Below are 27,522 nucleotides of genomic sequence, written 5' to 3' on the forward strand. Positions count from 1 at the left end.
CTTAACCCACCCTTAAACCTACCCATACCATCAAACCTGTCCTTAACCTTCCCTGTATCCCACCTCAATAGCAGCAAAATTGTTTTGCAATACAGTATGAACACAATAAGTATCAGATGTGTTTACTGCCATTTTACAATGGTTTAAAGTATGGCTCATTCAGTCAGAATTTAGAGTCAGTTTTATGATAACTGTATTGAATACAAATTATAATGTACTGTGATTATGGTCACTATCGTTTGTGAAAAGATAAAAGTATAAAAGCCTTTATAATGTTTAAGAATGCATTTTTAAAGCATTCATACAATGTTAACTATTAAGTGTTCAAGTACTAAAAGTACATGGGGTGAATTCAATCACACAGTCTATCAAAAAACGAGAGCTCGAGTAAAAACGCTGCATCCCTTCTGAGCACTTAGCAACGTAAATTGTTTATCAGACACTAATGCAGGCGTTTAATCCAATTTGCATTCATATTAGTTACCGGGTATCTCCATCCGAGGGGAATTACTTCTTTAGTGGCCCTCTGAGAGTCCAAAATAACTTCATGCATAATATTGGTATCTTTATATTTCTCATTTGAGAAGCCAATTGCTTTCAAATACACTCTGCTCTCACAAGTGATTGGTGAAGTCATTTGGAGAGGCTTCAGTTGAACAAGCATACACACACACGCGGGTTATGGAGCCCGTCATAGACTAGCAGTCACCAAATTAATCCACCGACTGCATTGCGTCTTTGTGCCTGTTGGATCTGCCTGGGTCCGGGTGTAAATGTGTGAGTCTAAACTGTTCTCTGAGTGTTTACTGAGCAGGCCAGCTGTGGGACCCTGCAATATGTGCATAAAATAAAATAAAATATAAAATAAAATATAAAATCAAATCAAATAAAATATGAAATTTTGAAGTAGTATTTTCTTGTAAAACATACTCCAATAATTTTAAAATTATTTTTTATTGGTGTGTAGCTGACCAAACACCACTAATGAATGTTCTACGATTTTCAGATTTCTTATTTGGAACACATTTTCTACATTTTTCCCACACATCTCTTTACCTCGTTGGCTTCTGAATGAAGGTTTTAAACAATAGAATGGAGATGACTTCACCCAGACAATAGTGTGACTGGGGTATAAAATACAATGTTTACAGACAAAATCCATACTTTCGAGACACTGAGAAATGTGGGGTTGCCAGAGGTAAACACAAAAATGAGCTGAAGACAATGAGACGCTTTTGACAGTAAACTGTAGGTTGCATACAAAGAGACAGGGGTCAAGTTGAAATTGTCCATCACCCAGACAAGCAGAACTCATTTGGATGCAAACGAGTGCCTACAATATTCAAATATTCAATATATATTCAGAGCTTGGGCGAGCGCTGGACTCACGGAGCCTCCCTCTACAGAAAAGCTTCGTAGTCGTGTTTAGCCCAGTGCGAGTTCAAAGGTGCAGTGCATATACTGTATATGTGTGTTCATTTGTTTGATTTCATATTTCAGGTATTAGCTAAAATAAAGAACAGCAATGTCAAGGAAAACACACAGACATATTGAAAGCTGTGAAAGTATACAATTGTGCCAAATATTAGTCTGCAGCATCATGGCCGTGGCAGAGCAATTATTTAGCAGTTTCCCCTTGCATATCTGTGACAAACAGTGCAGGCTATTATGTGACACGAGCAAGTTTCTCAGTGAAACTGCACCTGTCACAAAAACGTCAAGACATTGTGATTTTCTTCCTCATATTTTCATTTTAGTGACTTAATGCGAGGAATATTCCTCATGGAGCTCTGGAGGAAATTCATTCTGATGCTAAATGTTCTACTTGAATGATTAACAACATGTTTTCTTTAAATCATTTGTATGTCTTTGAATCATTATAAAGGACACTTATATCAGACGGGGTTGTACTATCGTTAATTTGACGTATGATGACAAATGCACTACCCCACTGCTGAATGAGCATTAATTAGGAACATTTTATTGCTCAAATGTTCTTTTATAGTTTAGGATACACTCTTAAAAATAAAGGTGCTTCACAATGCCATAGAAGAATCATTTTGTCTAAATGGTTCCATAAAGACCTTTTAACATCTGAAGAACCTTTCTGTTTCACAAAAGGTTCACTGTGGTGAAAGAAGGTTCTTCAGATTATAAAAATATAAGAAAAGATGATTCTTTTAAGAACCTTTGACTAAATGTTTTTTTGTGGAATCAAAAATGGTAATGGCATTGCTGTGAAGTTTGTACTTGGAATTTTCATTTATAAATCATGTAGTTCTCTACTTGGTTTCAGATGTTTCTCCTTAAATTCCTTAGGTGGAATACAAATAGAAATACATTGTGACCCTAGCATGGGTATATAGTAGCAATATTATCAATTTTTCTTTTATGCCAAAAATCATTAGGATATTAAGTAAAGATCATGTTCCATGAAGATCCTACCATAAATATATCAAAACTTTTTTTTTTTTTATTTTTTAATTAGTAATATGCATTGCTAATTTCATTTGGAACTTTAAAGGTGATTTTCTCAAAATTTGTATTTTTTTGCCCCCTTTTAGATTCTAGATTTTCTAATAGTTGTGTCTTGGCAAAATATTGTCCTATCCTAACAAACCATACACTATACACTTATTTATTCAGCTTTTATATGATGTATAAATCTCAGTCTAAAAAAAATGACCATTATGACTGGTTTTATGCATGGTCCATGGTCCTAATTAGACAACTGTTGGGAAGATTATGGAGTTATAAACTTAATATGTGACCTAAACCACTCATTAGGGTCACTTTTTTGAAACTGAGATTTATACATCTCATAAAAGCTTAATAAATACGTTTTTCATTGATTTATGGTTTGTTAGGACAATATTTGGCCAATATACAACTATTTGACAATCTGGAATCTGAGGATGCAAAACAAAATTGCATTTAAAGTTGTCCAAATGAAGTTATTAGCAATGCATATTACTAATCAACAGTTAAGTTTTGATATAATTACAGTAGGAAATTTACAAGATATCTTCATGGAACATGATCTTTACGTAATATCCTAATGATTTTTTTTTTTTTTTGGCATTAAAAAAATAAAAAAATAAAATAAAATAAAAATATTGATTTTGTGGTCCAGAGTCACATATGAATACCACAGCTCAGATCATTTGCTTCCGGACTTTGGAATTTAAGGAAATAAATAAATACAATAAATGTATTAAATATGCACTTGTGGTCTACTTCAAATTTTACCAACTGTTTAATTTTAATTTTTTTATTTTTATTGTACTTGCAGGTAATATAATATTAATTAAATTAAATACAAGAAAAATTCTCAATGGTGCTGTGAAAAACACACTTTTTACCTTTTCAAAAATCAGCTCTGTTCACAGCAACCTGTTTTATTGCATGTTCCTTTAAAGGGGTCATCGGATGCAAAGTTCACTTTTACATGTTGTTTAAACATTAATGTGTGTTGGCAGTGTGTGTACACAAACTCTATAATGATAAAAATCCACACAGTGGTTTTTATTTCATCTGTAAAAATAATTTCCCCTTCAAGCCATCAAGCCATTCTCAGCATCTTGTCTGTGTGACGTCACACCAACAGAGGTCGCTCCCATGATAGGTTCATTAACATGACCGTCTCACCTTAGAGCCGTCCTGATGAGCTGTAACAGTCCGATCGCCATTTTTTCGATCCCGGAACAGGGACGTAGACAAGAATGGCTCCTAAGCGATTGAGGTGCTGTGTTTCTGGATGTAATAATGAACATAGTGGTCGTCATTTACTCCCGACATCTGAGCCGCTGAAGATGTAGTAGATTACGTTTGTTTGTGAAGGGAATGCACCTCCCGATCTACATATGTCCGTCTATGTTCACGCAAATCATTCGTGATCCAGTTTCACTTACAGCAGTAGTGAGTATAAGGGTTTTTATGAATCTTTGCGATCGCCTTTCCTAATAATGTGGTAGTTAGCATGTTTCATGGCTAAATGCGGCTAAAGTAAACAGGCTCGTCACATCACAGAGAGAAGACGGGGCGGGGCGAGCAGAGCTCATTAGCATTTAAAGCAACATCGACCAGAATGGGATGATTTTTGCAGAGCTCATTTTGACAAGGTAAAAAGGATGTTTTTTACACAACCACTGAGAAATTTTAACCAAAGTATATTATAGACTTTTCATTAAGACCCTGAAGAATCATATCAACTTGTGGAAAATGGGCATCCAATGACCACTTTAAAGGGATTAAATAAAAAAACACTGTGTGGATTTTTATCATTATAGGGTGCTTCTGTACACACACTGCCAACACACATTTATGTTCAAACAACATATCGAATTTTGCATTCGATGACCCCTTTAAGTGGGTCAAAAAAGTTTCAACTAATTCAGTTTAACTAATTGCATTTTTTTAAAGTTTCTGTTAATTTAAATTTCCATAATATGTTTGTCTATTTATTTAAGCTTTTTTTCACCAGCGTTCAAATCTCAAAAATTTGATTTCAGACTTTCAGGTATTCTGTAAATTTCTGATCTTGAGATGGTTGTTTTGAAACTCTGTAGGAGACATATGAGATTACTGGGGTTTTTTTTCTCAGGAGAAAAAATCAGAGAAGCATAAGACCTTTCTATTTAATCTCATTGCTTTCTAGGAGAAACAGTGGTGATATTAAAGGGGTCATTGGATGCCCATTTTCCACAAGTTGATATGATTCTTTAGGGACTTAATGAAAAGTCTATAATATACTTTGGTTAAAAATTCACAATGGTTGTGTAAAAGAACACCCTTTTTACCTTGTCAAAATCAGCTCTGCGAAAATCATCTCATTCTGGTCGAGGCTGCTTTAAATGCAAATGAGCTCTGCTCGCCCCGCCCCTCCCTTCTCTCTGTGGAGTGACGAGCCTGTTTACTTTAGCCGCGTTTAGCCGCGTTTAGCCGCTAAACTTGCTAACAAGCACATTATAAGGAAAGGCGATCACAAAGATTCATAAAAAAACCCTTATTCTGCTGTAAGTGAAACTGAATCACGAATGATTTGCGCAAATATAGACGGATATATGTAGATCGGGAGGCGCATTCCCTTCACAAACAAACGTAATCTACTGCATCTTCAGCAGCTCAGATGTCGAGAGTAAATGATGACCACTATGTTCATTATTACATCCAGCAACACAACACCTCAATCGCTCAATCTGAGATATTCTGAGATATACAAAGAGGGCAGACTGTTATGGCTGATCTGAGGTAAAACGCTCATGTCAATCAACTATCGTGGGAGTGGCCTCTGTGGGTGTGACGCCACACCGACAGGCATCTGAGAATGACTTGATTTGAAAAAGGGGATATTATTTTTACAGATTAATTAAAAACCACCGCATGGATTTTATCATTATAGGGTAGATTTGTACATACACTGACAACACACATTAATGTTTAAACAACATGTAAAAGTGAACTTAGCATCCGATGACCCCTTTAAAGCATTCTCATTTGCAATGCATTCTTCTATAGGAGATGTTGTTAATAATAGCATAATATTGTGTTGATAACAGAAAAACAGAATAGGCCAAATGAGGTATGGTACAATATAAGGCACCCTAAACATACACTTTAAATCAGGAGCACAGCCTCAATGCCGAAAAATGTTGTCTGGGCAGGCGTCAAGGTGCTAGGGTGCATTTTATCAGTGATTGAGCTTGTAAACAGTCTTTTAACTGTTGGCGATCACCCATAGGAATGCCACGATAGATCCAGACCCGCAGACCGCCCTGATCCGAATCTGTCCGCACCGCCACAGAGCCTCTTGAGCGTCACCCATAAGTCACAGCGCATCCGACACCTTCTATTTCCTAAACGCATCACAGCCACCTGATGCCAGCCATCATCTTCAGCCCAGGATCAATTGAAATCCTGTGTCATTGGAAACTCTGTACGGATGAGCTAATGAAATAAACACAATTGGATAGCAGAGAGTGTGGGTCAGGCCAGAGTAAGTGCCTATTTACCTGAATGAGAGGCTGGTATAATGTATTGGAGTGGATATCACATTAACCTGCCAAAGCCTTTTTAAATGGGGTCCAGGGCTTAAACTGATTTATCTATTGGCTCCCCCAGGGGCACTTTAGAGTGTGCAGCCCATCCAGCCGAGCCATCAATCTAGTCCTGCTCACAGATATCATTACTGCGCCACACACACACGCGTCCACACTAACAGGTGTGTGTCTGAGCAAATGCACATATAAAATACTGCTCCGCAAATGCATATTGTTTGTGCTGTAGGAAGAAAAATAATAAACCCAAAAAAATGGCACATTGTTACAGAGGTATTATTGTTACAGAGACTATTTCTGAAATTTAGCAGTGGGATTTTATCCATTAGGGATTTGATTGGATTGGCTTGGATTGTCAAAAGTGGGCTATACTTAGCAGAATGGAGTCAAGTGGCGGGGAGGGATGAGAAATAAGGGGGATTCATGACGTCAGTCAGATATTAAAGGGATTCTGTTATCATGTACTCACTCTTGTGTTATTACTCGGTATGAAGACATCCTGTCTTCTGTGGTGCATAAAAAAATATTTTGAGAAATTTGTTTTTGTTATTGTTATTACATTTTGGTAATAGATTTTGACACCAACATTTGGAATAATGAGCACAACAGTTATTATTTTTTATTTTATACTGTGATTGTTTGTTTTTTTTTGTCCATACAATAGACATCAATGGTCATCAGGGTTGCCAGGTTTTCACAACAAACCCCACCCAATTGCTACTCAAACCTAGCCCAAAACTATTTACGTTAAAAACGTTAAAAATCGCATTCTGGGGGATACAATACACGTTTTTGTCAGGGTTCCTCTGGTAAATTTGCATGTCAGGGGCTAAATATGACGTTATTGGGGTTGATTCAACCCGTGGACATTAAAAACAACCGGCAGCAATAATGTTAAAGTAGCCTAATTCCACGGGAAAACCGTGGACTTGGCAGCACTGATGGTCAGATTCCCAGTGTTCTTCATAATATCTTTTTTTATGTTCGGTTTGTTTTCCACAAAGAAGAGCATGCATGTTTGGAACAATATGAGGACGAGTAAATTTTAGAATTTTCATTTTTGGGTCAATGAGCAAATTATAACATTTTGGTAAGAGATTTTGACACAAAGCTTTGGAAGAATGTGCACAATGATATTTAAAATAAGATCAGAAATGTATATTAAAATATTAAAATCAGTTTCAGGTTTGTTTGTTTGTTTGTTTGTTTGTTTGTTTATTTATTTATTTATTTATTCATTCATTCATTCATTCATTCATTTCCAAAAATAAAATAAAATAATATCCAAGATATCTAAACTATGTAAACACAATTAAGTATTTATTTATTTATTTATTTATTTTTCTTTCCAAAAATAAAATAAAATAAAATAAAATAAAATAAAATAAAATAAAATAAAATAAAATAAAATAAAATAAAATAAAATCCAAGATATCTAAACTATGTAAACACAATTAAGTATTTATTTATTTATTTGTTTATTTATATTTCCAAAAAATAAAATAAAATAAAATCCAAGATATCTAAACGATGTAAACACAATTAAGTCTTAAAGATTAGATTATTTCATTTATGTATTTATTTAGTTATTTATTTACAAAAAAAAACAAAAAAAAAAATCCAAAATATCTAAACTATGTAAACACAATTAAGTCTTTATTTATTTATTTATTTATTTAACTTAAATTTAAAGCACAACAATAAATAGGCATAATTTTGAATTAATTTCAATTTAACTGCCTGGGCAGAGCTGAATTATTTATTTATTAATATTTATTTATTTAATTTATTTATGTAAACACAATTATGTCTTAAAGATTAGATTATTTCATTTATTCATTCATTCATTCATTTATTCATTTATTTATTTAATTTTATTTTATTTTAATAACTTAAATTTAAAGCACAAAAATAACTAGGCATAATTTTGATTTAATTTCAGTTTAACTGCCTGGGCAGAGCTGAAGTGTTTACCCTAATGAAAAATAAATATACTAAAATGTATACTATAAATACATTTACATATTATGTACTTGGCAGGGTACAAATACCCTGCCATTGTACTTTAATTTACTAAACTGGCATACTTAAAGTCTGCTAAATTGGAAACTAATTTTATACTTAATGCACTTTAATTGTGCAGAAGTAGTGCTGAAAATCCAACTAAAGATATACTTAAGTATATTTGATTGTGCTAAAGTGGAACTATTGCAAATATACTTTTGGTACACTTTAAATTATATTGGTCTTTAAATGCAAAATATTTAAAGATCATACAATCCTCATCAACAGTGACATTAAAGCATATTTTAGGTGTAGTATTTAGAAATGTGCATTGTGCACAAGGAGTAGTCCAAATACAGTTATCAGTAAGTCTCAAGCGATGTGTCAGTAAATATGTTAATAGACTTGAACTATAAAATAAATGCATTTTAAATCCTGTCATAAATCATATTTCTGGTTTGCGATTCTGTCTTGTTAACAGACTTTACAAACATTTTCTTATTCTAAACAAAGTTTCAAAGCTTTCACTGCGACATTCAGTGAACTTCCCGTTGTCTGAGTAAAATCTTGATACGACAACAACTGTAAAACCAGCACCCATCTAAGAAGTAAATTAATAATTTGCATACATAAAATGAAAGAAGTGTAGACCTTATCAGAAGAACTGTTTCATTTGTGAGAAGAAAAACATCTGTGATGAACAAAATGCGCAAGGGAAGCAGAGCAGCGCATGATCAGAGATAACATTTACACGAAGAACAAAGACTGTATGCGAGAGCGAGACTCGACTGTACACATATAGCAGAACAAAGAGACCGGTGGAAAACACACTGAAGTTTCACACAAAGCACTCAGCATGTATGAATACTAATCACAGATATAAATACAACATATAAAGTTATCTATTAAATACAGGCATTTGTTTAAAGCATTAATGTTTTTTTGGTGTGGTGATACATCCAAGTTAGATTAATGTATTTATCAAATCAGAATAATATAAGCATTTTGATGTCAGAATGTTTGTGTTGACCCAATTTATTTTTAAAATAAGAATAATATTCCATTGTTATTAGGTTGGCTTGAGAAAGTGATCTGCTACTTAAGCTTTTTATTATTATTCTTCTTAGTCAAATTTTCAAGCTAGAACCACCAAACTCAGCCCAGACCTTCAGACTGATCTGACTCGGGTTGCTGTATCTTTTCTAACTGATCCGACTTATAGTTCTCATAAAATTAAAGATTAAAAATCATAAAAATCCCGTAGACTTACATTGACGGAATGTTCAAATGAGCAACACTATTCAAACTCCAACTGACAAAATTCAAACTTAAACTCCCAGAATCCCTTGAGACTCAATCAAGACCCTTCTATGTACTATTTCGAATCAATTCAAACTTCCATTCTAATATTTCGAATCTATTTATCTGTCTAGACAAGCCTAGCAACTAAATCATGCTAGTAACTTGCTAATCATGCTAGAAAAATGCTAGCGACATGTTAATACCTTGCTAATCATGCTAGCAACATGTTAATAACTTGCTAGTCATGCTAGAAACATGGTATTAACATGCTAATCATGCTAGAATCATGATAGTAACTTGCTAATCGTGCTAGAATCTTGCTAGTAACTTGCTAATCATGCTTGAAACATGATAGTAACTTGCTAATCATGCTAGAAACATGCTACTAACTTGCTAATCGTGCTAGAATCTTGCTAGTAACTTGCTAATCATGCTTGAAACATGATAGTAACTTGCTAATCATGCTAGAAACATGCTACTAACTTGCTAATCACGTTAAAACATGCTAACAACTTGATAATAATGCTAGAAACATGCTAGCAACCTGCTAATCATGCTAAAACATCTTAGCAACTTGATAATCATGTTAGCAACCTGGTAACAACTTGTTAATCATGCTAGAAACATGCTAGAAACCTGCTTATCATGCTAGAAACATGCTAGCAACCGGCTAACAACTTACTAATCATGCTAGCAACATGCTAGTAACATTCTAATCAAACTAGAAACATGCTAGTAACATTCTAATCATGCTAGAAACATGCTAGCAACTTGATAATCATGCTAGAAACATGCTAGCAACATACTAGGAACTTGCTAATCAAGCTAGAAACATGCTAACAACATGGTAATCATGCTAGAAACATACTAACAACTTGCTAATCATGCAAGAAACATGCTAACAACATGTTAACAAATTGGTAATCATGCTAGCAACATGCTAGTAACATTCTAATCATGCTAGAATCTATCTATCTATCTATCTAAAAGTCTGCATTCAAACTTTAACCTTTTAAAACTACTTTAAACTTCAAACTATTTCAAACTGAAAACCATCAAACTTTTTAAAACTTTTCAAACTTTCTGGTCCAGCTTTCTCAAGCCAACATAAAGTTTGTCTTGACAAACTTTTTTATCTAGTTAGAAATTGAGTCTCATGGTGTATTTATTTATTTATTTCAGCACACACACTAATCTAAAACTTCTGAAGCCAAATGTTAGCTTTGTGGTGAAAAGGCTGAAATTTAAGTCGTTTTGAATGGCATTCACTTTAATTTCATGAAAAAAAAAAAAAAAAGCAGCTTGGACATTCTGCTAAACACTTCCTTTTGAGTTCCACAGAAGAAAGAAGAAAAGTCATATTGGTTTTGAAAGACATGGTGTGATGATATGTTTTGGTCTCTACTCACCTCATCAGGTTGGGTGACCACCAGGGCTGGCATCCCTTCCTCTGGATCATATTCGTAGCTTCTCTGTGTCATGAGAGTCTCATCATCTTGCATTAGATCTTCCTGATCTGACCTTTTGTTCTCCCGGATCTGTTCAGGCTCTGGTTCTTGGAGTTTCTCATTAGGATCCAGACCCTGACCGTGGCTTTGACACCGCTGTGGACTCATCTGTGAAGGCCTGAGCTGGTGTTGGTGTGGGAACCTTGACATCTGGCTTTAGTCCCTCTTGAGTCAGATGTTTTAACTCCTCGCAAATGTGCTGCCCTGATCCTAAAGTGTGCGATGAAGATGGAGCCAAAAAATCTGACTCCTGAAAACAGAGAACAGAACATATTTACATTACATTTAGACATTTATTTTATCCAAAGTGACTTACAAAAGAGGACAATGAAAGCAATCAAAATCAACAAAAGAGAAATAACATGTAAGTGCTATGACAAGTCTCAGACAGCCCAATGCAGTACACATAGCAAAGATTTTTTTTTTTTTATTATATAATACATAAAAAGAAAACAGATAGAATAAAAAAAAAAAAAAGCAAACTAGTGTTAGAGGCCTTACAAAAAGAACAGAGAAGCTAGTGTTACTTATTATATATATATATATATATATATACAGGGGTTGGACAGTGAAACTGAAACACCTGGGTTTAGACCACAATTAGTATGCCGTTTGGCCTCCTTTTGCAGCCAATACAGCATTATTTAATCTTGGGAATGACAAATACAAGTCCTGCACAGTAGCCAGAAGGATTTTGAGCCATTCCTTTCGCAGAACAGTGGCCAGGTCACTATGTGATGTTGGTGTATGAAAACATTTCCTGACTCGCTCCTCCAAAACACCCCAAAGTGGCTCAATAATATTCAGATCTGGTGACTGTGCAGGCCATGGGAGATGTTTAACTTTACTTTCATGTTCATCAAACCACTCTTGTCACCAGTCTTGCTGTGTGTATTGGTGCATTATCATCCTAATACACGGCACCACCTTCAGGGTACAATGTTTGAGCTATTGGGTGCACATAGTCAACCTTCACACTCTGCTCTTATTGGTGGAATGTGCGATCAGTAAAGACTGGCCACCAGGCTGCATAAATATAGCCATGAAACCTCCAACACTATATTGGCCAGTGTTTCAGTTTCATTGTCCAACCCCTGTATATATATATATATATATATATATATATATATATATATTTTTTTTTTTTTAGAAAACAAGTAGTAAGTAAATGAATAATATAAAAATCTAAAAGGGATTTTTTCCCCCCTTTTTATAGTACATTTTCAGATATGTCAATTCATTGAAAATGTTAACCAAAATAATTTGATGATTTGATTTGATAGTTAAATGTCAGTACACTTAATTTTCATATCATAAATCACTGGCCAACAGGTTATATCAGTAAAAGTGATTATGGGTCAGATCAGAAAAAGCAGTAATTAACAAAGTTATTAAAAAAATTAAATTAAATTAAATTAAATAATAAAATAAAACAAAATAAAATAAAGTACAGTGAAATAAAATATACTGTAAAATGTATTTATTTATTTATTTGTTTATTTATGTATGCGGTTTTGCCAGTTCATTGAATAATTTCATGGTAATTTATTGCATAAATGCAGCTGTTAAAAGTTTATTTATGAATCCTAAAAAATGAAACACCTTAATTACTTTCAAAGTGATAATAATATATATATATATATATATATATATATATATATATATGCAAAAACAGATAACAAAAATCATGTTTTCATTATGTTATCATTTTTTATTGTGTCTTATTGTATTAGTTTACTTTTTTTTATTTGTTATATTTACATAATCAAAATAACCCAATTGCAGTTTGATTGAGATTAACTGAAATGCACAATGAAAAAACATAATATTTAAACATAAATTATCAAACATAAAGTTAGCTAGCTTTAAAAACATTTGCAATATGTATTTATAAATGGGGTAAATTGCGTATATATATATATATATATATATATATATATATATGTATATATATATATATAATATTATTACAACATTCGGCTTAGAACTTAGACCATCTGAGATAAATTAATATTTTACATACATAAAATGAAAGAAGTGTTTTGTTTTGTTCAGTCAATCTAACCGTTAAAATCATACAGGATCCTAATTTTGTTAGAATCTGTTGAATTGATATTATTAATTATTAATTATAGAAAAATGAATTACCTAAATCACCATAAAGTAATGCGTACCTAATGACTTCTCCCCATTAACATAACAATAAATAAATAAATAAAAATCCATACAATCTTGACATATTTAATAAATATATGTTTATCAGTATTTACAAACCAGCATTTGGTAGCAACCTGTCTAGACTCTCCTGAGTGACAGCTTAATTTAATCTAAATATGCAACCCCGGTTACCCATTCTGGCATATTTATTGCTCAAGTCACAGTGAACCATCATTAAACAAACATTACCGCACTAACTTCCTCTTATCTTCACCGTAACTGCATCATGTGGCGTTTTTTGTGCTAATCTAAAACGGGTTGACAAGCACAAATACCCTTTAGCTGAGGAATAACATTTCACTCAACGCCGGGATGATTACTCTTCATTAGGCTGTAATGTGACAGTTTGACAAGTGCAGTGGCTGTTTTAGTCACCTGCTGATGTGCGTACACGGCCCAGTGGAGATGAGACCTCTCTGGAAGTGGCCATTAAGCACAGTTCATCTGTCAGACTTCAGTCCATACTCAACCTCCACTACACTTCATTTGGAAAGAGAAATCCCAGCGGGCTTTGTGTCATTTATAGCAGCGCTCATGTTCATTAAGACCTCAGTGGTGGCCATGTATATTTCAGTGCTACGCTTGGTGTCGAGACTTGTAACTATTTTCTTTTTTTGTAAAAAGTGAGCTACATTTTTATTTGCATATCCAAAACAAACGCCTCAACCGAACCGTTTTAGCTTTTTCATATAATGCCAGCAACCAGAAATCAATCAGACTAGTGTCGGAGCTCCCTTCAGTGAGACGTCACATTAAAATATCCCAGCTTTCCACATGTCACAGCTGTTCTTGCCTCCGTTTCCACTGGCATGTCATGTCTTTCATTAGACAAGAATGTCTCAGTAAAATGTCCCCTCATTCAAGTCAGTTTAAACAGGCAGCTCCAATAGGTATTCATTACACACGCATTGGTAACTGGCGAGGAATTGTTTTCCTATACATGATGGTCGGATGTGTAATCTAAGCCATTTGCAATTAATTAAGAAACACTGTGTGCATGTGGCCGCTTGTACTTTGGGCCTCTCTGGACAAGGGCTGATTTGCTTTGGACAGCAGAAAATTTAAAGCATTTCATGTTTCCGAATACTTGTGCAGTGAAGTCATTGTTAAACTTTACAGGAATCTAATTAAGCTGAAGATTTGTTGTTGGGACAACAGGCTTTGGTCTGAAGTCTAGCTGAACGAAATGTAGACTAAACACTCCTCTGTGTGACTTTGTTCTGATTCTAGAAGAAAAACAGAATGGATGTTGAAAGATGTGCATCTGTGTACATGGATCTTCCAGGATCATATAAAAACAACAATACGGCCCAAAAACAAATCACAAAACAACACAAAAACAAAACAAACCCCAAACAAAACACAACAACAAAATAAAACAGAACCACAAACACCCCCCCCCAAAAAAAAAAACAACCCAAAATAAAACCCAACAACAAAACAAAACAACAAGCCTAAGCCCCCCCCAAAAAGAAAAACACACAACCTAAAAACCCAAAACAAAACACGTCAATAAAACACAACCCAAAACAAACAACAACAAAACAAAACTCAAAACATAAGAAAACAAAACCCAAAAACAAAATTAAATAACAAAACTATAAAATAAAATAAATTCACAAAACGAAACAACACACAAAACCCAAAACAAAATAAAATAAAACAAACCCAAAACACAACAAAACAAAACCCAAGAAAATAACAAAACTAAAACAAACCAAAAGACAACAAACCAAAATAAAATCACAAAAAAATCACAAATCAAAACCTAAAAACCCAAACAAAACACGACAAAACAAAATCTAAAGCAAAAGACAACAACAACAACAACAACAACAACAACAACAACAACAAAAACAATATAAAACCATGAAACAAACCAAAAACCAAAACCCCCAAAGAAGATACACAGCAACAAAACAAAATCTAAAACAAAAAGACAACAACAAAACAAAACCTAAAAACACAATACTACAACAAAACCCAAAACAAAACAACAACAACATAAAAAACCCAAAACAAAAAAAAACAACAAAATAAACCCTAAATAAATAAATAAATAAATAAAAAATCTAAACACCCCAAAACACAACACAACAAAACAAAATAAAACAAAACACAACACAACAAAACAAACTAACAAAAACAACAAAACTAAACAAAACCCAAAACAAAGGGCAACAAACCAAAATAAAACCACAAAACAAAACACAACATAACAAAACCCCAAAACAAAACCCAAGGAAGATACACAAAACAAAACCTACAAACCAAAAACACAACAAAAACCCAACACAAATCAATAATAAAACAAAACAACCAAATAAACTCAAAAGACAACAAAGCAACCCCCAAAACCCAAAACAAAACCACAAAACAAAACCTAAAACCCAGAAACACAACACAACAACAAAACAAAACTAAAAACAACAAAACTAAAACAAAACTAAACAACAAAACAAAATAAACCCAAAGGAAAACAGCTGAATACAACATAACAAAACCCAAAACAAAATAAAACAAACAAACAAACAAAAAAAACACAAAGCACAACAAAACAAAACCCAAAAATAAACAACAAAACTAAACAAAACCCAAAAAAGGGCAATAAAAAATAAAACAATAATAAAAACCACAAAACAAAACACAGCAACAACAAAAAAACAACAAAAACAAAAAAAAAAAAACAGACAAAACCCAAAATGTAACACTACAACAAAACTAAACAAAACCCCAAGAAAGATACACAAAACAACAACAAAACAAAACCTAAAAACAAAACAAACACAACAAAAACAAAACCCAAAACAGATCAATAATAAAACAAAACCCAAAAACTGAAAACAACAACAACAAAAACAGGTAATTTTTTTGCTCAGTGTGAGAAAGAAGAATTACAGATATTCATCTGCCTTAAAAGTAGTCCCATTGCTAAAAGATCAATTTAACTTCACATTTGTGAATGAAAGAATAAATAACAAAAATATTATCTGCACATTTCTGCTTTAAAACGGAATGCCTTGCCCCATAGACTCCCATTGTAAAGAGCACGCTGTGCTTGTTTTTACAAACTTGGGTACAAAACTAAATAACTTCATGTAGTAAATGACAATATGTCACAGATGTTGTCCACAGAGCTTCACTTGTACTAAGCCCAGAACATTCCTTTAGGCACAGAACACATTTTAGCTAAAAACAACATCATTAATGTTCTGTAAAGTTTATTACAACACCGGACAATAAACACGGAAATCAGACCCTTTGCTGAACCACTATGACACGGCTCTGAAAAAATGTGCCACAATGTTCACTCTGCAGCTGCTGCGACACTTTAGCTAATCCACTACTAGCTTTGGTGTGTCCATTTCCATCGACTGACATGTGATATATTCACAACAGAGTCTGAATACTACAGGGCTCAAAGCCACAGGATCCACCTGGGGTCAAAACACAGCATGGGACGAGGCTTCATTGAGCAAGGAGTGGCAAAAGGACACCAAAGAGGAAATGACACAAATTCACAAACAAGAACTACCTTACAGGATAAACGTACAACTCCAGGGCAAATAGAAACGGGCAGTATTAAAGCTCAGTTAAGCTGAGGAATTCCCTGAAGACTGGAGAAAGGAATTGCATATAAACAAACAATTGGTAAACACGGATATAAATAACACGATTGAGCGACGTTTGGCTAAAACGGGCACCAATTACTCCAGTCACTGCAGGGACAGGTTTACTCACATCACAGCTGTTATCATCTTTTTTTTTAACCTAACTGTAGCTATATCATTGTGTTAGGACAAACATTTTTACTGAGTGTAGAAAACAAATTTATCCACATTCCTGAATGGAATATATGCGAACAAACAGCATAAATGCAACCGACTGGATCTTTATCGTACTTATGAGCAAAGCAACTGCATAATGAAGTCATATCACCATAAAACTGACTGTGATGCATCAAATCTGATAACGTTTTGTGGAAAGAGAACATTCTTCATACACCATTATCGTCAATCAATGTTCATTTAGCCGTTGGAGTTATTGACTCTTTCTAAATAAAAGTATAATCTACTGAGACAAACGATTATACACTGTAAAAAGTGAAAATGTGCAGCGATTTCCACCTGATCTGATCTGTTGCTTTTGTTAGTCTAACCCAATGTGACCCAAGGTGATTCTGTCATATTAAATACTATTTTGGACTTTTAACTAATACAATTAATTTTGATGTTAGTACAGAAATCATATCTTTAAATTTTTTGACCTTTTTTACAGTGTAGAATATTGTCTGTTTACTTTGAGGAAATCGTGATACTTGGAGTTCAGAAAATCATTATTCGCTGCATTTTATAGGCCTATATAACTTTCTTTTTTTTCTTTTTTTTTTTTTTTTTTTTTTTTTTTTTTTTATGGTGAGAGGCTTTTGGCCCAAAACAAACTTTAGACATAGATTGGGGAGTTGGAAAGAGGGGCTTGTTCTGTTATTCTACATTTTAATAGTGTAAATTTGTGTATAATTACATATTGCACACCAGTGCATATTTGGCATCCTTCATTAAATTCAAAGCATGATTATTATACTTAATATTGTCACTTTTGGTGTCTATTGAGCTTAACAAGTACCTTTTCCTTGACTGTAAATGCAGGTCCTTCTTGGTCCATGAAACCAATATCTAGATGAAAACACAAATCGATATATTCATAACAATGCTTAAGGATTCAACAAATAAAACTGCTGAAAATAACTGTATAATAAACACAATTTTCATACAGTTGAGGACAAGTGTTTACATACACCTTGCAAGAATCTGCAAAATGTTAATTATTTTACCAAAATAAGAGGGATCATACAAAATGCATGTTATTTTTTATTTAGTACTGACCTGAATAAGATATTTCACATAAAAGATGTTTACATATAGTCCACAAGAGAAAATTAGTTGAATTTATAAAAATGACCCTGTTCAAAAGTTTACATACACTTGATTTTTAATAAGTAAGTAAAATTTATTTATATAGCACCTTTCACAGACAAGGAGTCACAAAGTGCTTTACTGTCAATAAAACGGATCAAACATGCATAGTGTGTTAATACTGTGTTGTTACCTGAATGAACCACAGCAGTGTTTTATTTTATTTATTTATTTATTTATTTTTGATAGTTATTCATGAGTTTGTCCTGAGCAGTTAAACTGGCCGCTGTTCTTCAGAAAAATCCTTCTTTTTGTGTATTTGATCCATTTTTTCACACTGAGGACAAGATAAGATATTAAGATAAGATATTAAGGCAAAAATAGAAAAACATCTTCATTCTGTTCAAAAGTTTACACCCCTGGCTCCTAATGCATTGTGTTTCCTTCTAGAGCATCAGTGAGTGTTTGAACCTTCTGTAATAGTTGCATATGAGTCCCTCAGTTGTCCTCAGTGTGAAAAGATGGATCTCAAAATCATACAGTCATTGTTGAAAAGGGTTCAAATACACAAAAATGCTTTAAAACCAAATAATTTGTGAGACCTGAAGGATTTTTCTGAAGAACAACGGGCAGTTTAACTGTTCAGGACAAACTAGGGACTCATGAACAACTATCACTAAACAGAAAAATAACATGCATTTTGTATGAGCCCTCTTAATTTTGCAGACTATGCAAGGTGTATGTAAACATTTGAGCTCAACTGCATGTCTCAACCGAGAGAGTCTTTTACAGGTCAACAGGTGTCTGAACAAAATCTGAAGATCTACAACTATTCCAGTCTAACAACTCATTGACAATGCTTTTCATGAAACCTAACTAATGCATTCATAATGTCTTATACTGTTGTTCTCATTTATCTAGTTATAATGCATTAGAATACTTACCTGTATATAGTGCATCAACACAATTTCAAGCCTTATATCAAGTGCTATTGCCTAATGCATTATCCTCCTTTAAAGTGTAACCATATTATATCTGTGGCTACAATTACGGTTAAAGGTTTGATGCATAAATCCACAACACCTGCTTTATATATAGACTTCAGATACACTTTTCACAGAGAGTCATGCTGCATTAAGCAAGCACTTAAGTCTATTAATAGAGCTCGCAAATGAGATTAGTCACCTCTCCGTGTTTAAATTGTTCAAGGAATTCAAGCCATACCTTTATGTTTTGTTAAGAGATAAGAGATGTCTAGATAAATAGTTTATGCGAGCATCTTTATTATTCTGTAATAACTTGGCCTACCTACACGCTTTGCGCGCTCAGGTGCTCGCATATAAGAGCGGTTTCAGGTATATATGGACACCTGCTCCCTTTACCTGTTCCAGCAGCAGGCTGTGTGTCGAGTCGCTCGTGTGTAGTGTGAGTATCATGTGTTCCTCCATCTGCATTCGAGGGGTCGTAACAGTGGCGGTCTGCTCCATCCTGATTCGCGGAAGTCATGTTAATAGTGCAGGGATTCCTGAGCGCATCGTGTGAGAGCGGCGGATGTCAGAGGATTAACTCGCCTGAGTCCTCATGCGACGCGTCTCAACAAAAACGCCACGCTCCATTCATAACAACAAAGCTGGACAGGCGCGCAATATCGACTATTATTAGCAAATTGCACTATTCTTCGAACAGACTACAGAACTTCATAAAATAAACTTTTATAATCGTCGATCCCGTTGCTTCCAGTGCACATTTGATCAGTTTTAAACGGTATGATTTTGCATTATAATGGCTTTACTTATATTTCCCCTCAAATCAGTACGCTAAACATGGCAAAAAAACTGAAATAGTCATAAAATAATCTAAAATGCATGCATCCATTTGAAACTCCTCGTAACAATCAAATATAAACGTGACCCTGGACCACAAAACCAGTCATAAACAGCACGGGTACATTTGTAGCAATTGCCAAAAGTACATTGTATGGGTCAAAATTATCGATTTTTCTTTTATGCCAAAAAGTAAAGATCATGTTCCATGAAGATATTTTGTAAATTTGGTACCGTGAATATATCAAAACTTGGAACTTCATTTGGATAACATTAAAGGCTATTTTCTCAATATTTAGATTTTTTGCACCCTTAAATAGTTGTATCTCGGCCAATATTGTCCTATCCTAACAAACCATACATCAATGGAAAGCTTTAGCTTTCAGATGATGTATAAATCTCAATTTCAAATTGGCCCTAACATCTACCCTTATGACTGGTTTTGTGGTCCAGGTTCACAAATGATAATTAAAACAGTGTATGTTACGGAAAATAAATAATTCGAATTAAAAGTGCTCTCTGGGGGCGTTTACACAGGCTCAAATTCTCCCGCGCAAAACAGTCCGGTTGAACGCAACTGGAACAGAACAGTTTTAAGGCCGTTTTTAAAAGGTTCACACAGAACCAGTTCATAAACAGTTCAAAACTGAAAATACACCAGTAGCCTGGGTCTCAATACTGAATTTTATGAGGTGAATTGTACGGCAAAAGCTAAAAACAGCATGTGTCGCAACCGTCAACCGTCAAATACTATCAAAACAAAGTCTATGGCACATTTAGCGATTTAAAGAAACAGCTCAGAATGACTCAAGACGGTGCACGAGTGTTTTTAACTTGACACTTCATCTTAAAAATTCAGCACTGGTGGTGAGAGATGTTTGAGGGGGAAAAAAGAAACGCGACACAAAGATGCGCTAAAGTATTGAACATTTTTAAAAGACTGAAGGCAAGAACGCATCGCGTGTGAACGGTCCTTATGTCAGGACCAAATGAAGAGGATAACTTGTGAATTTGAGTGGGCGCTAAAAAAGAACGTGTGTGTGTGTGAGAGAGAGGGAGCGAGAGTGAGAGAGAGAGAAAGAGAGAGAGACGGCCAGGAAAACTCAGCTTGAGCTCTTCTTTCACTCTCCTTGAGGAAGCGCACGGAACTCGAGACACTCTTCTACCCAATGTACCGAAGACACTGGTCATGCAAGCGACCTCGTTTAATTTCCTAATATCGGGAGTTGATCAGCTTTGAATCTTTGATTTCTCTTTCGATGGCACGTAGGATGAGTGTCTTGACTCTTGGGCTCGTAAGGAGACTGTAGCAGTAATCTGGTCATGGCGTTTCCACAAGGATACTTGTACCAGTCCTCGCTGTCTCTCTACTCGTGTCCTCCGTACGGCTCCAGCGCGATCACGGGACCGCGGACGGATGATCTGGGACGGTCCTCTAGCGGATCTGCTTTCGCCCCGTACGCGTCCACAGCCTTCACAAACACTACAGCCTTCAACTCACTCCAATACAGTCCCGAATCCACAGCCCCCTTCACATCATATGGGGTGAGTTTCATTTATAATAAAGCCCAAGGTTTATCTATGCTTGAGCAGTCTGGAGGTTTATTATTATGATTATATTATGACATCATGATTGTCAGCACGGCAGTGCCCACCGTTGAAACTTTTATCGCTATTAGTATTTCACTTTGGTTTTCTGTATAGATAGTGTTTTCTTGAAACGAATAGTTTCATTTGTCATTTATATGAAACATTTGTCAAAATAAATTAAGGTACATCTGTGTTAAGCATTTTTAATAAAGCTTAGCGATAACATAAATAATCAAAGACAAAACCTTTCAAAATATAGTTAACGAAAAGTGTTCTGTAATTGTGGAATTTACATTCTGTTCTTTAGAATATTCACTTGAATTGTTTTTCTCACGCTTACTTATGTGTGTGTTTGTGTGTGTGTGTGTGTGTGTGTGTTAAGCTTTATATTAGGCTTTAACTTACATCAGACCAGTGTAAATCGAATCTTTTCAGTGTGATTAAAGTTCATTATCATTGCATGATGCCGTTAAAAACAAAATATTCCAGAAGCACCCTAACATATCACATTTTTAACAGTATAGCCTAGTAAGCAGTGGAAACGGGAGGATATCATCTCATCTTGGAAAACAGATAAGCTGCTGTGCTTTTCCCCTTAAATTGCAATCTTTATTAATTCATTGCCCAGGGCTCCCCATATGACCATTCTCCAGGCATGACTGGTTCTATAGGCTATCATCCGTACGCCGGTCCCCTGGGCCCGTACCCGTTTGGAGACCCCGCTTACCGGAAGAACGCCACACGAGATGCCACCGCCACCCTGAAGGCCTGGCTCAGCGAACACCGGAAAAACCCCTACCCCACGAAAGGAGAAAAAATCATGCTGGCCATCATCACCAAAATGACCCTCACTCAGGTGTCCACTTGGTTCGCCAATGCCCGCAGAAGACTGAAAAAGGAGAATAAAATGACGTGGACGCCACGGAACCGGAGCGAGGATGAAGATGAGGAGGACAGCATTGATTTAGAGAAAAATGATGAGGACGACGAGCCGCTCAAAACAGCCAAAACAACACAGACGACCAAAGACTCAGGTGCTCATTCTTTTCCTTGTTATGTCATGTATGCGATTGTTTGTAATATTATATTTCTTACGTTTTATTAACGTTTTTATTTTAAGTAAAATGTTTGAACAAATGATAATTACAAACGGATGTATGCGATTACAAAAAGATGAAATCTTTTGTGGTTTAACCATCAAGTAAAAATGCAATAACATTATTGTACCATGCGTACTGTAAACAATAATTATTTTCAGTAATGATAATAATAATAATACTTATATAATTCAGGAGCTTTTAAGTCATGAATCTTAATGAGTTTCCACGGGGGTTAGATCCTTTTCATTAAAGAAAAAAATATTTTTAAAAAAACAAACAAACAAATAACTAAATAATGACCTTGACAAACAGTTATGAGGGTCTACATAGGTCCTCTGTAAAATATAATCTACAATTTTATGTTTTTCTTTTCACATGATTACAAAATGACCCCTTGAATTGCCTTTAATTTGAAGAACAAACCTTTAATAACAAAACATCAACAATATTTAAAAATACAATCTGCAGCCTTTTAATTAGACTTTTTTTTAATCCTCACAAGTTTTACAAACAATCTCCTACAAACCTTAAACCTCTTACACTTCTTGTATCTTTTGATAGATTTGGAGAAAACGAGCGTCAATGTTCCGTAGTATTTACTTTAGTAGTAACAACAGCAAATATCGTTGGCCTATAAATAGGTTATTATAGAAGCTATTTCGATGTTTACAAATACTGTAGGTCTATGCATGTTTTACATGCTTTTTGTCTGTTTCTAACACTAATGTGCATATTATCATTTGATCGCAGTTGTCGAGGACTGCACGGAAAACCGCACGGAAGATCACGACGACGCGACGGATAGTGTCATCATCGACTGTGGAGACGAAGAAGAGAATCGGACAGTGTCTGAGTCTCCGGTGCCCACAACCTCCTCTCCCCAAAACGAGCTGAGCGAAAGCAAGAAGCCCCTCAGTGAGAACTGCAAACCCACATCTGTCATTCATTCCGCAAACCCGACCCCCAAACCCAAACTGTGGTCCCTGGCCGAAATTGCTACGTCGGATAAGGGGAGTGACGAACCGTCACAGACATCAGGGGCGTTATCGCCCGCCGGGTCACCAGCGCAATGCCCCTTTCCCCCCAGACACTTATACTACACATCTCCTTTCTACGCGGGTTTCACGAACTATGGCACTTTCGGACATCTGAACGGCGTCGGTTCAAACTCAGCGCATCTGAACGGAATTAATCAGGCTGTGTTACACAGAGCGAGAGACAGCAAACTGACTCTGGAGATGTGCAAAGAACTCACCTTCGAGCACAAGAGGGCGAATATTTAGTGTTTCTATTTATTGAAAAGGATTTTTCAGTATGACGAATAGCAAATGAAAAGCTCCGATAAAGTCTGAACTTTACACAAAGCATAAAACTTTTTTATATTTAAAAAGGAAATGGTATGGGAACGTTCTTTTTCTTTACATATCTATCATTTAATGTGAGATATTTGTGCAAGAGGCCAAAGTACTAATTTAAAACATTTCGCAATTCCTATCAGCTGTTAAAATTATTTGTTTTATCTATTTTAACAAGCCATTTTTTTGCTAGATCTACTTGGGCCATTTTGGATTTTCAAGCAAATTTGGCAAAGCATTGAATGCAAGAATCAGTGGTTTTGTTTGTGGATAATAAATGATGTTCTCTTTAAAATTTAACTAGATAAAACACATCCATTTTATTAAGAAATGTTGAAATGTGAGAGTTGCTTTTATATGCTTACAGAATTAGAACTATATTAAGCATCATCTACAGGGTTGGCATCAGGTCTGTCATCATGAAATTTTCTCCCTGGTCTGGAGACATCAGTCAAGAAATTTAGTATCTGCAATTTCATTGCATCCAAGATATTCTTAACATGTATTTTGACCCATTATGGATTATTCTATCATCTGTTCTTTGCAGAATGGTGTGCAGTGCCTTCCTGATTTGCTCACAACTGTGCTACACCTACATGGACTCAAAGAAAACACTCAATAACTGTAACACTCGCCTCCTGGGCATAATACAGTGGATAAATTGTAAATTTAAATAGCACAAGTCAACATTTATTGCAGGGGGATTATGGGACAGTGCTCTTAAGTGGAGGAGATATTAAATTTATGCTCCATAAAGCATCTTCTCATGAAATGTGTGTTGCTTTTTTCCTGTGATGCGGAAACAGCGAGGGGCTAAAAATGTTCAAAGAGCATTTTAAAAGGTATTAAACGTGTAAATTCAAAATTTAGTAAACTCTTTGCAAGAAAGACAGGATTACCACAGATTGCCCATTTCTGCTCGAATAGCGGAGTCCGACATCAACAAACATCAGAGAAGCGACTCAGGCCCCGTGGCTTACAGGGGTAATACAAACGTTTTTGTACACAAAACCATGAAAAGAGGCTGCAAGGACTTGAAAAGCTCTCTAATCCCTCCAGTAAATTCTAAGTTCGGCTATATATTTATACTCGGCGCAATGCCATTTCACAATTCACTGAATTCAAAGCTTTGTAACTGAAGAAGCTCCGGCGAAACTATCCAAACTATCCAATCATCTCGTGACCAATGTCACATTCAACGCAGTCATTTCATTTTTTTATTGCTTTACAAGCGGGTTTTAGGGCCGCAAGAGATGAGTTTTCGTTCTGTCTCTTTTCTAGACATGTAAACACCAAATATCACTAGTAACTGCTGTAAAATGGGTTCTGACTACACAGCTGATACGTTTGTTTCCAACATATCTTTCCTCTACTTCTGTTCTTGCCAGCTGTTAAATATGTGTTATTTAATTTTAATAACATTTCATATATATTTCATTTACATTTTACGCATTCTATACATTAGTGCTTTTTTTCCTTTTAACGGATATGACCAGAATAATCCAATGAGTTTTAGTTTGTAGATAGAATTTCTTCCCAAAAATGTAAACAAAAATGATACATTCTTATAACATTATGATTCACATAAACACCAAAAAACACGCACTGATGACATAAAAATAATCTCTGTGGTGTAAATGTCTTCTAATATTCCTGTCATACTGTATGTTTCAGGCTATGAATTGTGGACAGTCTTTATAGAGTGAGAGAAAATCTGTGAAAAGCTCATCCACTCGTCATTCCACACCCTAATCAATATAGGTGGGCCGTTTTGAAGCATGCACGCTTTTGCTCTTAACTAAAGGCTATGTAAGGCTTTTAAAAGCATTGATTTGGAGCAGATCGATGGGGTCTGAGGGAGTGTTTTCCTGCATAGTGAGAAGGCACTAACAGGCCGCTGATGAGCCAGACAGCACAAGCCAAATTGTGGGTTGTCGAGAGCCGGGCTGTTCATATATTGCCACTTGCCTACTTCATTCTGGAGTTGAACTACAGAATATCAAATTAGTTGTTCGTAAACTGTTTTCAGAGTGTTAACTTTGCCAGGCTGACATTTATTAAATGTTTTACATTTTGTAGTGCATTGGAAATTTGTTTCTTTCTATTTAAACCAAAGCTTTTGTGTCTCATCGACTCTTACAATATAAACTAGCGGGTCTCGACCCAAAAATGGAGTGACAAAAAACTGACCGTGGAATTGTGCATTGTTAGGGTTTGAATGAGTCCCATATTTTCTTGTGTTGTCAATGCTGCACACTTTCCAATCAAATTCATCTGTCATTTGCCCTCTTTTTTATTTAATTTACTTCTAACCATAATAAATATGGTTTGTGTTGAGCGAAATGCATTTTAAGTGAATCTTCGAGAGCACGAAACAAATTTCAAAGACAAATGTTGAAATATATTATGTATTTTGTTTGTTGAAATTTTTGTATTACACTGCTTTCAAAATTATGCGTTGACGTAGAACCATTTTTGGTTTCACAAAGAACAGTCCTTAAAAGAACCATTTTCTTAACATTTGAATAATTCCAAAGAACACTTTTTTCACTATAAAGGTTCCGTGGATTTTAACAGTTCTTTTTGGAGCTACAGATTCCAAATAAGAACCTTTATTTTCAAGAGTGTATCATGCTATCCAATGTCAAATTTGGGTTCCAAAGCAAAACCAGTTGAGAACCACTGATCTCCCGATTTAGGGGTGAATTATTCTTGCAGTTATTATTCATTCTCCTAACAAGCACGCCATCCAGTGTATTATTGTATTACACACTGACAGTCCTCCAGGCCTTTGGCAAATAGATTTCATTTAGGGTTCAAAACGGCCAAAGACGCTGATGGCTCAATTTACTTAATAATAGATGGGAGGTAGTCTCTAAAATAATATTGACTTAAACACTCCCGCATGCTGAGCAGGCTCAGGCGGGCATTAAGAGAGGAGGCGTTTTAAACAGACAGCTGTGCTACAGCCTCAGGGCTCCTCTTTAATTGAAAGGATCATTAGGAGCCTCGGCGTCCCTTAGCAACTACAGTCCTCGCCGCGCAAACAACGCATCGCTCGCCACAAAGCCACAAACGAAACACAAGCCCGCTGTCGTCGCACGCCACATTCAATAAGAGCGCCTGACGCACGGATAATTGTGTGCTGACGGATGATTGGCTAATTAAGACATGCCACCTCGCATTGTCTTTGGATGCCAAGGCTTGTTTGGTTATTTACATGAAAGACTGTGAATAATTTAGTACACCTGGAGACAGAAAACAATACGCCCTGTTTATTGTAATGGGAAGGAATACCAATTCTGATGATTTGTTGTGTGAAGTGAATTCAATTGAGCATTACACTGCCCTGTGTCCAACAGGAGCAGGTTAATAAACTGAAAAATAGTAAGAATTGTCTACAATAGAATGAAAAGCATGTAACGGAGGTTGGGGCTAGTTGTCACACTCTAGTAAAAATTTCTCAGGGAGGGTTTATTTTCTTTGACAGGTAAAATCTGTATTGGTACATATCTTCAAGTATTGGGCAAATTAAGTTCATTCATCAATGTTAAACCTTATAGTTGTGCATGTGTCACGTGGTTTGGACTAAGTTGTCACAATGGGAATCAGTCATTAAAAACTACACAATAAAATGATTAAGAAACAGAA

At 35.2% G+C, this 27,522-nt stretch overlaps 2 protein-coding genes across 2 annotated transcripts in view; one reads left to right on the forward strand and one right to left on the reverse strand.

Annotated features, from left to right (window-relative positions):
- The window catches only part of LOC127156179 (uncharacterized), a 70,731-nt gene that overhangs the window by 28,691 nt on the left and 14,518 nt on the right, over positions 1-27,522 (reverse strand). Inside the window, exons 2-3 of the mRNA XM_051098914.1 lie at positions 17,714-17,763; positions 10,772-11,120 (exon numbers count right to left, since the gene is read on the reverse strand). Coding sequence (XP_050954871.1) covers positions 10,772-11,020 — 249 coding nt within the window. The 5' untranslated portion in view covers positions 11,021-11,120; positions 17,714-17,763. The remainder of the gene's footprint in view (positions 1-10,771; positions 11,121-17,713; positions 17,764-27,522) is intronic.
- irx5b (iroquois homeobox 5b) lies at positions 20,974-24,619 on the forward strand. The gene is made up of 3 exons (XM_051099517.1): positions 20,974-21,371; positions 22,045-22,450; positions 23,267-24,619. The coding sequence occupies exons 1-3, from the start codon at positions 21,150-21,152 to the stop codon at positions 23,797-23,799; spliced, it is 1,161 nt and encodes a 386-aa protein (XP_050955474.1). The 5' UTR covers positions 20,974-21,149; the 3' UTR covers positions 23,800-24,619.

This window comes from Labeo rohita, chromosome 25 (assembly GCF_022985175.1).
Source record: "Labeo rohita strain BAU-BD-2019 chromosome 25, IGBB_LRoh.1.0, whole genome shotgun sequence".
Classification (NCBI taxonomy): domain Eukaryota; kingdom Metazoa; phylum Chordata; class Actinopteri; order Cypriniformes; family Cyprinidae; genus Labeo; species Labeo rohita.